At 34.3% G+C, this 13,280-nt stretch overlaps 1 protein-coding gene across 3 annotated transcripts in view; it reads left to right on the top strand.

The window, feature by feature from the left end:
• Nucleotides 1-13,280, top strand: part of PHIP (PHIP subunit of CUL4-Ring ligase complex) — a 115,423-nt gene that overhangs the window by 90,367 nt on the left and 11,776 nt on the right. For all 3 annotated transcript variants that reach the window (XM_083830586.1, XM_083830584.1, XM_083830585.1), the window contains 9 exons: nucleotides 2,886-2,997; nucleotides 3,206-3,267; nucleotides 4,794-4,949; nucleotides 6,474-6,594; nucleotides 8,451-8,576; nucleotides 10,517-10,589; nucleotides 10,977-11,027; nucleotides 11,335-11,484; nucleotides 13,094-13,246. In XM_083830586.1, coding sequence (XP_083686712.1) covers nucleotides 2,886-2,997; nucleotides 3,206-3,267; nucleotides 4,794-4,949; nucleotides 6,474-6,594; nucleotides 8,451-8,576; nucleotides 10,517-10,589; nucleotides 10,977-11,027; nucleotides 11,335-11,484; nucleotides 13,094-13,246 — 1,004 coding nt within the window. The remainder of the gene's footprint in view (nucleotides 1-2,885; nucleotides 2,998-3,205; nucleotides 3,268-4,793; nucleotides 4,950-6,473; nucleotides 6,595-8,450; nucleotides 8,577-10,516; nucleotides 10,590-10,976; nucleotides 11,028-11,334; nucleotides 11,485-13,093; nucleotides 13,247-13,280) is intronic.

Below are 13,280 nucleotides of genomic sequence, written 5' to 3'. Positions count from 1 at the left end.
TCTGAATCAGTAGGAAAAAGTCCCTCAATTTCCTCTTTAAAGATCATTACAGCTGAAAGATCCCTTAAGTGTCAAGCTTGGTTAACACCTACTAAGATGCTTTGCTGTTTCTTGATAGGTATGGATCTGTGGTCTCCTCTGCCACAATGTAAATGTTTTCCCACAAGTTTATGGCAGCAGTAAAAGAATGAGTGCCATACCTCATATGTGAACAGCCTAGCCAGAAGTCAATTGTCATGACAGAAATTCAGGAGTAGTGGAGGAAATTTAAATTGTTAGCCCTTCTATCAAGGGCTCAAGGTTCTGAGCACAGATAGCATCTCCTTCCTAGGCTGGCAAGTATATTTCCAGAAACTTGAAGTGTGGAAAGTGTTTTTGTAAGCACCAGGAGCATTTATCAAGCCTTCAGTGCAAATAACTTGAGTTTCAGGTCAACACTAATACGGAGTTTGTAACTCTGACAACTGTGTTTTAGAGTTCATTGTTCAGTTCCTCTTCTGGGTGGTAAGAGTAGCGGTAAAATAGTCTCCTTTTGTGAGACCATACAAAATGGTAAAGCAGAGATAGCAAAAGCACTGATAAAATTGTTACAGCTCTTCCAGGAATCTTCTGAAACACTACCCTGGTCTCTACTTGACACTATAGATACTTTACTAGTGTATGCTTCTTTACTTGGAACAAACCCTGCCCTGTTTTGTTGCAGTGTATATCAGAATATATAAATGTTCCATGCAGTTCTGGTTTGTTTTCTCAGGACTACCGTCATTATCATTTCTTATTCCTTTATGATTTCTGCCACTTAGCCTGCAAATCAATGTTTTTAGAGCTACTCTTTAGAGAGTCACTGAATATTAAATTTTCTGGCTCCACTTTAAGTCATTAAAATATTGATCTCTTAACGATCGTTGTTGGTGGTGGGCTTTTTATGTGTTTTTTGTTTTGTTTTTGTGGTAGGCTTTTGGTGGTGGTGGTGAGAGGAAGAATATTTACTTATCTGCAGCATTTATATTTTCTAATACTAAGGGATCCTGTGATTTAAATGTATGAATCCTTTTAAAAAGAGCACATTTCTAAAGGTTGAGAAGTGTTGGGTTCTTATTTCTACTCAGATTCTATTTATTGCATATCATTGTCTTACAGTTCAACTAGAATGCAAATATCTGGGCTAAAACCTATTCTGATAGGATTCCTTGAGCTTTTGCTATACATATAAGATGGGTGTACATAGAAGATAGGTGTACATGTCTCTTATGTGTCAGCTACTTTAAGTTCAACATATATTTTAAACATCCACCAAGCTAACATCATCTGGTGATACTCGGTTTTGGAAAATTATGCTAAATCCCTCCATTAGTTAGAAGTTTCCATCTAATGTCCACATAGATGGCTTTCTTGTATCCCACCGATAAAATGACACAGAGGTCATTGGAGAGAGATGGTGATTGAAGAAACTGTTCTGTGAGCATTTTCATTCACATGCACTTATTTTAGCATTCTTATTTAGCACTGGAATGCTCTGGCTTTTGAGAAATCCAAAGTGACTGCCCGTGTATACAGTCCTTCAAGTGCTTAGCACTGGAAAGGCACTCACAATTGTTATCTACTCACATTTCTTTGTAAAACTGGTTGGGAGGCTGATCTTTAAGAGCTCTGCTGACTAATTTATTCCTTTAAAATAGATCATCAGCCCTTGTTTACATTTCTGATCTTGCTTTTAAGATATTTGTGGTATGAATGACTTGGTTCTTTTACATTCAGCACAACTAGGGCATAGTGGGAGTTTTGTGTTTGTCTTAGAATTACATAAATGGAACTAATCCATTAAATTAAAAAAAAAAATAAATCCGTGAACATTTTGAGAATATACGTAGTTGCTAATAATTCAGACAACTGCAGCAAGAATTTGAGCAGAATGTTGTGGTTTTTTTCCCCCTTTTGTGGACATACCGGGGAAAAAAAGCCCTACAGAGGGTGAGAAAGTATCTATAGACTTCAAATCCCATGAAAACAAAAAAATGCTGGTCTAGGAATCTCAGATTTAAATTCCATTTGTTCTTGGATTGAATTAACTGAATGTTCCACTAAAAAAAGTTGTTTCTAAATTTTGTAGCCTGTTTTACAGAAAAAAGTTAGAAATTATGATGTGTGTAATGTATTCTGATGTCTAATTTTTTTAATAACACTTCTGACCTTTTTGCTCAGCAATATGAATACTTTGCAGTAGTGAAACCTTTTCAAATCATCCTAAGTGACTTTGCTAACCTTTTGAAGAAGCATTAATAAATTTGATTCTTCTATCAGTCACATTGCCTACATTAGTAAAGGGAATAATTGTCTAAGTTGTGTTTAGAAGTTGTTTATACACACAGCTGAAGAACACCAGGAACCAAGGAGGATGAGCTCAGCAGCATGTAAAAGTATTCCCTGTACAGGGGTGTCAGTGTGCAGTTATTTTAAGATAGTGTGTAGTATTTAATAGAAGTAGATAGTGGTTTTAAAGATATAACATTTATATCTTTATATAACATTTACATGAAATATAACATTTATATGAAATATAAATATATATTTATATAACATTTATATGAAATTAAGAAATAAATTCATATATAAAAGTTATGTGGATATATTTGCAAATCATCAATTGCTTCTATTTATGCTGATTATTAACTATTTCATTTAGGTTTAAAGGCAGCATTCAGAAATAATTTAATAGTTTTTTTTTTTTTTTTAAGAATATGATTCATAGTTGCCTGTCAATGCTGCAGATGTTTAAAAGGGTTTCTGTACTCAAGATCTAGCTGAAAGTATCTGAAAACTGCTTTTCAGAGGAGGAGGAAGGAAGGAGCCTTGTATTGATGTAATTATTTTGTGTTCTTACCTAGGTGATCGTTTCAGATCAGTAATAGATGATGCTTGGTGGTTTGGAACAATTGAAAGCCAGGAACCTCTTCAGCCCGATTATCCTGACAGCTTGTTTCAGTGCTACAATGTCTGGTTAGCAAACTTATCTAAAATCTTTTATTTTAATTAGATATTTCATTTGAAGTACTGACTGAGCAACTTCCTTTTATTAAATTCAATCATGCATCTCACTGTACCAGTTTATTTTAATATCTCTAATAAATAAGTTATGTTACAGACATTAAATAATTACTTTGTTTAAGCCATATTAGTAGATAATTTAAATGTGGTTATTTTTAAGCTGGGACAATGGGGATACCGAGAAGATGAGTCCTTGGGACATGGAGCTGATACCAAGTAATGGTATGGTACATTCATAATTTAATTTGCTTTAAGAGTTTATATGAAGAAGTAAAAAAATGTTGTGTGATTTCACCTGTTAAGGAGTGAAGTACCACAAACCAGTTGCATCTAAATAACGTTGTGAATTATTAAAATAAATACGGATCAACATAAACAAACTGTGATCTTTCCCTTAGGAAAGACATACAACCATACTTAGGCAAACAAAACGGATGTTAGATTTAACCACTAGATTTAACCATCTATTTTGAGGTACAAAACCTCAAAATAGATGACATAGAGCTGCAATTAACTTCTCGTACAGTTAGCTTTGAAGATAGACCTGTGCCCATGTCAGCTGTAAGGAAGCTGACTGTTCTGCAAGCTGTTAGCCTGCCAGCAGGTAATCAATGCATGGAAGACTCAAGATGCACCAGTGAGAGAGTTTGATAATAGTAGGATTTGCTGCCTGTCTGGTTCAGAAGTTGTTGCAGTTAGGCATTGTACAGAGTGGGCAGTATAACATGGGCACTGTTTACAGATCATGATGAGAATATTATATTTCTTATTTACTCAGATTTTTTGAAGATTTTATTAAAGTCTGGTTAAAAACACACACACACAATATCAGCCTCTTTTTCCTTGTGTTTTCCCGGAAGGTTTTGACAATTTTGTCACCCACAAGTAACCATAAATATTTTTTATTCTTTTAAGTTGTGCACGTTTGAACTTTTTGTTGAACCCTTCTTCTAATTTCTAATTCTAATTTCAACCCTTCTTCTAATGAGTACCTCTTACAAGTCAAATACAGAAGCTAGTGTGGTAACATGACTAAAGTAAGTAACTAAAACGGGCAGACAACAGAACCTGAATTTGTTGCTGTGTCCATAAATACTGATTTTTGTTACACCTCCTTTCAAAAAAACAAAAAGCTGTTAAAGAGGAACACTGTGCATCATTCACTGAAAATCTAGCTGTTACATTATGAATTAGTCGAAGTCAGCAGGCCCTTAAGAATGCCAGGGTGATGGCGTTTCAGTTTGCTTGCTCAGTAGCTCTGCTTTTAGCATTTGACCTTACAAAACTGGCAGGGTAGAACCACTAAATGGAGACTGTTTTGTTGTCTAATATCAAAGCCATTATCTTAAATTCCATCTGAAAATCATCAACTGCAAATCCTAGTTACATTACCAAGAATTTAGGGCTTTAAGAAAAACAAGCAACATGAACTTCAGTTATGATAAAGGATTACCTTAGTTGGTTCTAAAATAAATTCTACGGTTAGCTATTTTGAAGAAAGTAAATCTTGTTTAATGGAGGACTTGCACACCAAATTGCATCATAAAGATTTAAATTTTACATACAACAATAGAAGGGATACTGAATGCGTCAAAAATGTTTTTGAGCAAATCAAGAACTATGCGTTTGTCTTGGTTAGTCGAAAGATGTTATGTATATTTGAATTATTTTTTCTTAGTTATGTGGGTCTATGTATTTCACAAGATAGAAAGATTCGTATTTTATTTAGTTTTTGTGTTACATTCTAGCTGTATTTCCAGAAGAACTAGGAACTAGTGTTCCTTTAACAGATGATGAGCGTAGAACACTGCTCTACAAACCTCTGGATGGAGAATGGGGTTCCAGGACACGAGATGAGGAGTGTGACAGAATTATTGCAGGGATAAACCAACTCATGACTCTAGGTAAATCCTGGATATTATGAGAAACATTTTTGTATTACATTTTACTGACTATGCTCATGTATACTTCTGAAATTACCAGTATCAGTAACTGTTATGTTGTGAAAAATTACACCTTTTATTTCCTGATTAACTGGAACAGAACTTTCTCATAGCACATTTTAAATGTTTTGTATAGTAAGTACACATAAAAGCCTACGCTTTCTCTTAATTTCAAAGGTAACTATAGTTTTTTGGTAGATAATATGACATGTACTAGGGGTTTGGATCTTGGTAAAAACAACTACTTGATTTTTGACATTGTGAAGTACAGGCTGAATCACAAATCTCTTGTATGTTCTGTGATAAGTCGGCAGTCTTGGCTCTTTGGGTAACAGTGGTCATAAATTACATATATATAGGTTGTCACAGGTGATTACTTTTATGATTTTGAATTACTCAAAGTGACAAGTTTCACAAATCCCAGAAAACTATTGAAATACTTCTAATACCTAAATATCCCACATTATGACTTCTTTGGTGACACAGTGAGTAAGAAGCTTCCTTGTGCTTCCAAAAGAAACAAAATACCTACATAGTGAAGTAATCTAAATTTACAGAATGACATTAAAAAAATGAGAAAATGAAGATTTGGTTGTTTTCACTGTCTCATCTAAGAGTAACAGTTTTACATTTTGTGTTACATTGTATGGCATACTGCTTAGTTTAGGATTTGACTATAGCATATGTGGTACATACTGGTCCAAAGCAGCAGTTGCTAGAACATTCATAAGAGTAAGTAAACAGCTTTTAGAAGAAGAGCAGTCTGTTTAGCAACAACAATTTTTCTGTTTTTAAAGACATTCAAGGAAGACTTTTAAAGGCTTTTGATGCTTTTCTTTTACCACATTTTCCCTTGAGGTATAAAATGTTCAAATTACATGTTTAAGCATGCGTGATGCTTCTAAGCACAGGAGGAAAAAAAGGTGTAGGTGTATAGACTTAGCTTTCTCAGCAGTCTTCTGGCATTATGGTGGATTGGTATGAGATGGCTTCTTTGCTCTTGGAGGGGACAGGAGATTGTATTTTGAGAGTGATTTTTCCTCATATCTTAATGAGATCGAAATACTACGATGACATTTATGGTGAGAATTTAATGAATTGCCTTGTTTGAAATTGGAAGAGTGGCAATATAAAACCAAATGAAATGAGCCTGTCTTGTAAATAATAATGCTGAATTGCATATCTTCGTAATGTATAATTTATACATTTAATTTTACTTTTCAAATGTATATTTTGCGTGGCACTTCATGCACAACAGAATGGGTACTCAGTACAGCGATTGTACTTGCAGCATACCTGTCAGCAAGCACTTTAATATTACAAAATGTTCAGAATATCTAGAGTGGTTATTGTTGTTGGTTTTGGGAAAGTGCCCTGCATTTCAAGCATGAAGAAAAATCATGTACTGCTCAGGGGGGAATTCTTGAGACTCCAAAAGGACTGTTCTGTGGTATATAACTTTGATTCCTTTTAAATTCTGTGTAGATATTGCATCTGCGTTTGTGGCACCTGTGGATCTTCAAGCTTACCCAATGTATTGCACTGTTGTGGCATATCCCACGGACCTCAGTACCATTAAACAAAGACTGGAAAGCAGATTTTACAGGTTAGATTCAAGTCTCAGGTACTGCTGTGAAATACTGCCAACTGTGGTTTTGGTAGCTGTTCGTCTCATAATACCTGACTTGGAAATGGGTACAGGTGTGCTCTTTCTGTTTGTCTAATCCTTGACCTAGGTTTCTATCTTATAAGGTGTGTTAAAAAGGATTGAATATCTCTTCTCCTAAATGCATTTTAGAATTATGTGGTGTAAATTCCTGATTATGCAAATTGCTCCATGACAGATTCAAACTGCAAAACAGTGAGTGCACTTTATCACTTTTTAAGGCTTTTTTTAGTAAGAGAAACCATAGGCACATGTAATGTGCATTTGTCCTAATAGACTTTTTTTTGTTTGTTTTTAAATTTGCATAAGACATTAGATGAAAAATAGCTGTTTAAATAATTGGCCTTGAAATTTTAAATGGCTGGATAGCAACAAAAATAAGTTTTAACTTTTTGATACAGTTTTGATCTTTTCCTAAAATATGATTGCAATTGCTGTATTTTATTTGCAATAAATGTTATCTGTGTAGGAGCATGTTCCTTTAATATACTTCTGTTTCCTTTGGATCTTGGAAACTTTCTGGTTTGGAAATTAGTTTCCCTCTAATACTTCATTTGCGGGATACAAGTGGATAATGTTTTCAGCCAAATTTCAATGTTAATTTGTAGCACTTCAAGTGTACTAACTGGAAATAGCATTCTAAATTAAAATCACTTTTCATTTTCAAAAGTACCCCTGGATATTATGTTATGATGCCGTAATGCACATACATTTTGTTCCATGTCAATTGTGTGATAAGATATAATTCATCTATGACTTCTCTAATGTTTTGCAGTCAGAGGTGGCAAGGAATTTTCAGTCGCTTGTGGGTTTTTGTGTTGTTTTTTTTTTTCCTCTCGTCAAAAACATTAGCAATTATTTTTGGTCACTATCATACCTTCTTCACTAAATCACTTTTTACTAGTTTGTAGGATTGCCAAGGCATGGTTAGATGCTATTTGCCTTGTATTGTGCTTTCTAGTGATTTTTTTTCTTTAATTTGTGTAGGAGGGACTGTTCAGATTGCTTGAGTTGTCTTAAGTAGCTTTTCATGCGGCTTACCTTAGAACATTTTTCCTCTTCTGAAACAGGAGTGTTAGGCTGCCTGAATGTTTTTGTTTTTTTTAACAAAAACAACACACACCAGGAGAAAAAAAAAAAGAAAAAAAGATTCCCTGTCATTTCTGGCATCATGTAGAATTAAACATTGGGCTCATAAAAATGATAAAATGGTATCTAAATGCTTGTGCTACTTTAAATATGTTAAATGATCCCCCACTTCAGTCTCTAAAGCCCTTGTACAGCATTTCTTTCATTATATTTTCCAGTATGAACATAGAAGGTGGTCTGTATTTCTGATTTCTGTGCTGTCAGAGCTTTTATTTGAAATAACGTATTTTCGTTTTTGTTGTATCTTTTTTAGATTGATTTTTTTCACTTTTTCTTTGATTGTGCATTGTTTCTCACAGTGTTGTGGCAATTCTGTAGTTAGGTCATTAAATCAGAGTTATGTGAGGAATGCTGGTCTTGTCTACCTATCAGAAAAAAATATGTACTTTTATTTTTTTTTTTAATTTAATAAATTTAATATATTTTTTAATAAAAAGAGCCTGAGGAAGCTGCCTTCTGCTGGTCATATAGGGCAATATGTCTGTGCCTGTATGTTTTCTGTTTTAATGTCAAAATGTGGTGAATGGGATAATAAGATTTAAAGAAGAACTATTTAATACTTCTCCTGTTTTGTAATACATTTTCAGAAATGTAATCTTTTTGATACTTTTTTTTCCTCATCCCTTCTCCACTTCTTTCATACACAGGCGACTTTCTTCATTAATGTGGGAAGTCCGATACATAGAACATAACACTCGCACGTTTAACGAGCCTGGAAGTCCTATTGTAAAGTCTGCCAAATTTGTCACAGATCTTCTGCTGCACTTCATAAAGTGAGTTGCTTAGTAGGTCTACTATTTTTCTGCCCCTGATCAAGGTACTTGGCTTTTTGAAATACTAATTTTAAAGTGAGGTAGTTCTGCAGCTTGAATAAACCAGTTGTCTGCTGTTGGGATAGAAAAGAAGCAAGTTTGTGTTTACAAAACAAGAGTACATAAGGTTGCAAAACAAGATGAAGTTTTATAATACATTGATTGGTATAGATTGGCATTTTATTTCAACAGTGTATTTTATAGACTTTTTGCTAAATAATAAAAATGGGTCTTAGTATCTTCATGGAACAATAGATATATTTACAGGTAAGTTAAGAGCTCTAGTACCAAGTTTTAATGCTGCCTGTGTTAATATAACTGGGAATTTAATTCTAAAATCTTTACAACTGGATGAGTCTGAAAATGATGGTTGATAAAATTAAAATTGGAAGCTTTGTAGTCAAAAGAAATAGTCGTCTCAAACTTTCTTTTTCATTACTGCCTGTAGAAAAATTGAGTCAGTGAACAACATTTCAGAATTCTCACTCAGATCTGCAGACATCTGCAGACCTAAAGTCTGTAAGAGCCTACTATGTCTACTGTCTTGATTTGCTTGTATGTAGTGAATTCTGCTGTTCCTACTTTGTAAAAATGGCAAGATACATTACTAGTTTAGAAAAATATTAAATGTGTTCATTAAAAACATTAGAATTATGTTTTTGGAAATCTAAGACTTCTGTAACTGTACATAAATGTTTGAGATCTTTGTTGTCATTGATTTCTGATACTGGCTGAACAGTGAAAAATATTTAACTGTTTCAGATGTTAAAATTTTATTGAAACACACTTTTAGGGACAGATATGCATCTGAAAGGTTTCACTGTTAATAATTCTGTTCTTCAATATCTTTGTCCGACATGGCTTCTTTTTTTTTGATTAATTAAGCAGTTTGGGGATTTTAAGTGTGTAGTATTAATTGACTTATCAAAATTAATGCACCATGTAGTTATTCTTATTTAATAGCAGCCTATAGCTTGTGCCTATTACTGTACTAACTTCAGTGAACTAGTGATGCATACAAAGCCCAGGCTTTCACAGATTTTGTTAGGCTTCTGACTCTACCTAGACCACCAAAGGTCAACCCCATGGTTCTAATGAGTGAAATATCTAGATATCTCTGACAATCGAGGGGTTAGTATCTAAAATTAACTATATATCTTAAAAGCAAAATTTGTTTTTCGTTTTGTTGTTGTGGTGGTGTTTTTTTTTTTCAGCCTGATAAGTTTTTTAATCATCCACTCCACACCCAGTCCCACTGATAATCGTAGTAGCCAATATTATGGATTAGAGTTCCAGTGTAGAGTTGCTGGGCGTTTATTCTTCCTGTTTCTAGTGGCTTGCAATTCTGAATAGTAGAACACCTTTGGACTTTCCTTTCTGTGTAGGAGTTTGCCATGTTATACAAGAAACAAAATTCTGTTTTTGTTTTGTGAAGTTAATTATGTAGGTTTGTACAATAACAGTGTTAGTCCTCAGACAAATAAATATTACTTTTCAGATTTCTTACATTGCAAATATCTTATACACCTATACACACTAAATCCAGTGTAATGTTTCTTATAAAGCTGAATAGGCCCCCAAACCTTTTATGTAGATGGTATAATAGTAGATTTTCCTAATGTTCATAAATTCATGGCAAGGGATTATGGTTTTTTATTTTGATATGTCACTGTTAAATGTTCTATATTTTATGGAATACAAAAAAATATTTTACAGCTTTTTGAACAGTAGATCTGGTTTTCCTACTACTGTGGACCTCTTAGTATTCTTTTGGCAGCAAACAATTTATCATCTTGGGGAGGAATGAATTCATAAATATTTTCCTTACTCTATGCAAAATACAGTTGATTCCATAGGTTAAGACAGAAAGTAAATGTTAGTGTGTATTTCTTCTTGCACAGAGACCAGACTTGCTATGACATCATTCCATTATACAATTCAATGAAGAAGAAAGTGTTGTCTGACTCTGATGAGGTAAGTGGTTGTGTCTTAGACAAAGGCATTGCTAGACTGGAGAAGTGGGACTGATGCCTCTTTCCCACTTGATGTAAAAGTACGGTATTCAGTCACTGTAACAAAGTACAGTGTACTGACAACTGGATGTTTCTTCTTGTTAGCTTGGAAACTGGTAAAAATCCAGCCTCCTCTCCTCCTGTACTGCAGAGAGCGTTAACTGTTTATTGGAGGTTCTTTAGACTTCTGAGAGGTTCTCAAACTGACAGTTGCATTAAATGCTTTCCAGAGAGATAGGGATAGGATTGTAAAGACTCAAATTATAAAGTGAAGTATAAAAGAACTCACCTACTCATATATGCTTATATTTTTTTAACCTTTTTATGCGACTCATTATCTTGCTCAAAGGAAGAAGAGAAAGATACAAATGTGCCAGGAACTTCCACTAGAAAAAGAAAGGTAAATCATACTCCATTTTTTTTTAATGATTTATAGTGCTGTAAATAATTCACAGTGCGTTTGTAAACAAATGAATATAAATCTGAAAATGTTTTATTATTGTGTAATCACCTTTTGGAAAGTTTCGAACTTACAGTGACTGAAGTGTTACTCTTCTGAGCTGTGCAGTGTAAAAGCATTTCTGTATGTGCTGTTGCACATTACTAATTAATGAATTAGAATTTATATCCTGCAGGGTACCTTTTCATTTGATTTTGTAAAAACAGCTAGTTTATTTAATAAATAACAGACCATACTGTCATTTCAGGATCATCAGCCGAAGCGGAGGCTACGTAATAGAGCCCAGTCGTATGACATTCAGTCATGGAAGAAGCAGTGTCAGGAGCTGTTGAATCTCATTTTTCAGTGCGAAGACTCTGAACCATTTCGACAACCAGTGGATCTCCTTGAATATCCAGTGAGTGTTCTCAAACAGGAAGGCTGGTTGTAATACAGTTAGTTAGCTTCTTTCATTGTGACTATTTCTTCAACTCATTTAATTGAAACTTCAGGCAGTGTTATTCACAGAACTTTTCTGTCATTGCTTGGTTGTCACCTGATGGTCATATTCATTGTCTCTTTAAAGTAGTTTCAAAATAAATCGTACTTCTCTACTCTCTTAAATACTGTAGTAGCAAAATGTTTTATGTTAAGGGATGACTATGTTGTTGAGTAAACAGCATTTGCAATTAAGACACTTGTTTCCCTTTCTGAGTGAAAAAATAGCCATATATGAATGGAATATGTTTGATTTCTTGTTGTGACAATTGTTGTCATGGCACATTTTTGGTTTTCATTTTGGACGTGTAGAAAATACGAGTAATTTTCGTATCACAATCATCAGGGCTGTTGGGGAAGAAGTACCGACTGAAGCACTGTAGTGATATTTTATTATTATATTAACTGTAGTAACAATTGAGTTTCTCCAATTTCACTTTCTGCCTGGGTGATTTCACTGGAGTTCAGATGTAACTACAGAATATTTTAACAAAAAGTCTTATTGCCTTGGATCTCTTTTCTAGACTAGTTTTACCTTAAATAACAAAGCAAAGGTTTTTGTAATTTTTTCTTTAAAATACCACTCCGAGGTGATTAGCTTGGGGGAAACTATTTGTCTGAGTTAGAAAAAAGAAAAGCTCATCTTTTGGAAGTTGATGGTAGGTCTGTGTTGATGCTCTGGCAAACCATTGGGCACCAAAATTTTCAAAGTAAGCTAAACTTCATGGTGTGGCTAGCTACAAGGAGCCACCTTTTGCAATTCAGATCCTCAGATGATCTGATAGAGAACACCTTACTAGGCTTGGGCATGAAACGCTCTGCTCCCTAGTGTCACAGACCTCTTTAACATTCAGAGGTACTTGCACAGGTTCCATGTGTTCTGGTGGATTACCTCACCTTCTTGTCATATGGGTATTTGAGCTTCTTGTTATGTGGATGTTCTCCTGTTTCTTTCCCTAGCCTAGAAAAAACTTCAATGGTTGATTTGAACGAGGTCATATTTAAGCCTGTGGAGTTTTCATTATTTCAGTATTACTTTCTTAAATTGTCAGCTCTCCATCAGCATCTCCATCTGGTCAGCTCAGGTTTCAGCAGAGATGCACCAAGACTGTCAGCAGGTTCAAATATTCTAACTTCACGTTTTAAAGCTAGTATGTGAGAACAGTATTAGGTTTAGTACTAACACTGAGTTGTCAAACCATCCAGAGTGCTTGTAGTCTCATTTTTATATCAGTTATCTCCATGACAGTATGTCAGTACTTAACCTTTAAGAGCCAGAAATTTTTGAGCACTGTATATCCAGAAATCTTTTTACAAAATGAATTAAATCTTGTGTCATTTAACTTCTAAATTCGGTTCTTTTGAGTGTCTGTGAGGTTATGTATGAGTAGGAAGGAGCAAATGTCTTCAGTGGTTTTCCATATGTATTTTTAAGGACAACGGTTTGCTTTTAATAGATTTATCAAATGCATCCAAATGAAAATAAGCCTTAAAAAATTGTAATAGGTTGTTTTGCTGTTTTTTAACAGGATTATAGAGATATCATTGACACTCCTATGGATTTTGCTACTGTTAGAGAAACACTGGAAGCTGGTAACTATGAGTCACCAATGGAGCTGTGTAAAGATGTAAGACTTATTTTCAGCAATTCCAAGGCCTATACACCAAGTAAAAGATCAAGGGTAAGACTTTATTTTTTTGTATGAAAGAATATAG

This window comes from Anser anser, assembly GCF_964211835.1.
Source record: "Anser anser genome assembly, chromosome: 3".
Classification (NCBI taxonomy): Eukaryota; Metazoa; Chordata; class Aves; order Anseriformes; family Anatidae; genus Anser; species Anser anser.
This window is presented reverse-complemented; position numbering and strand designations above follow the sequence as displayed.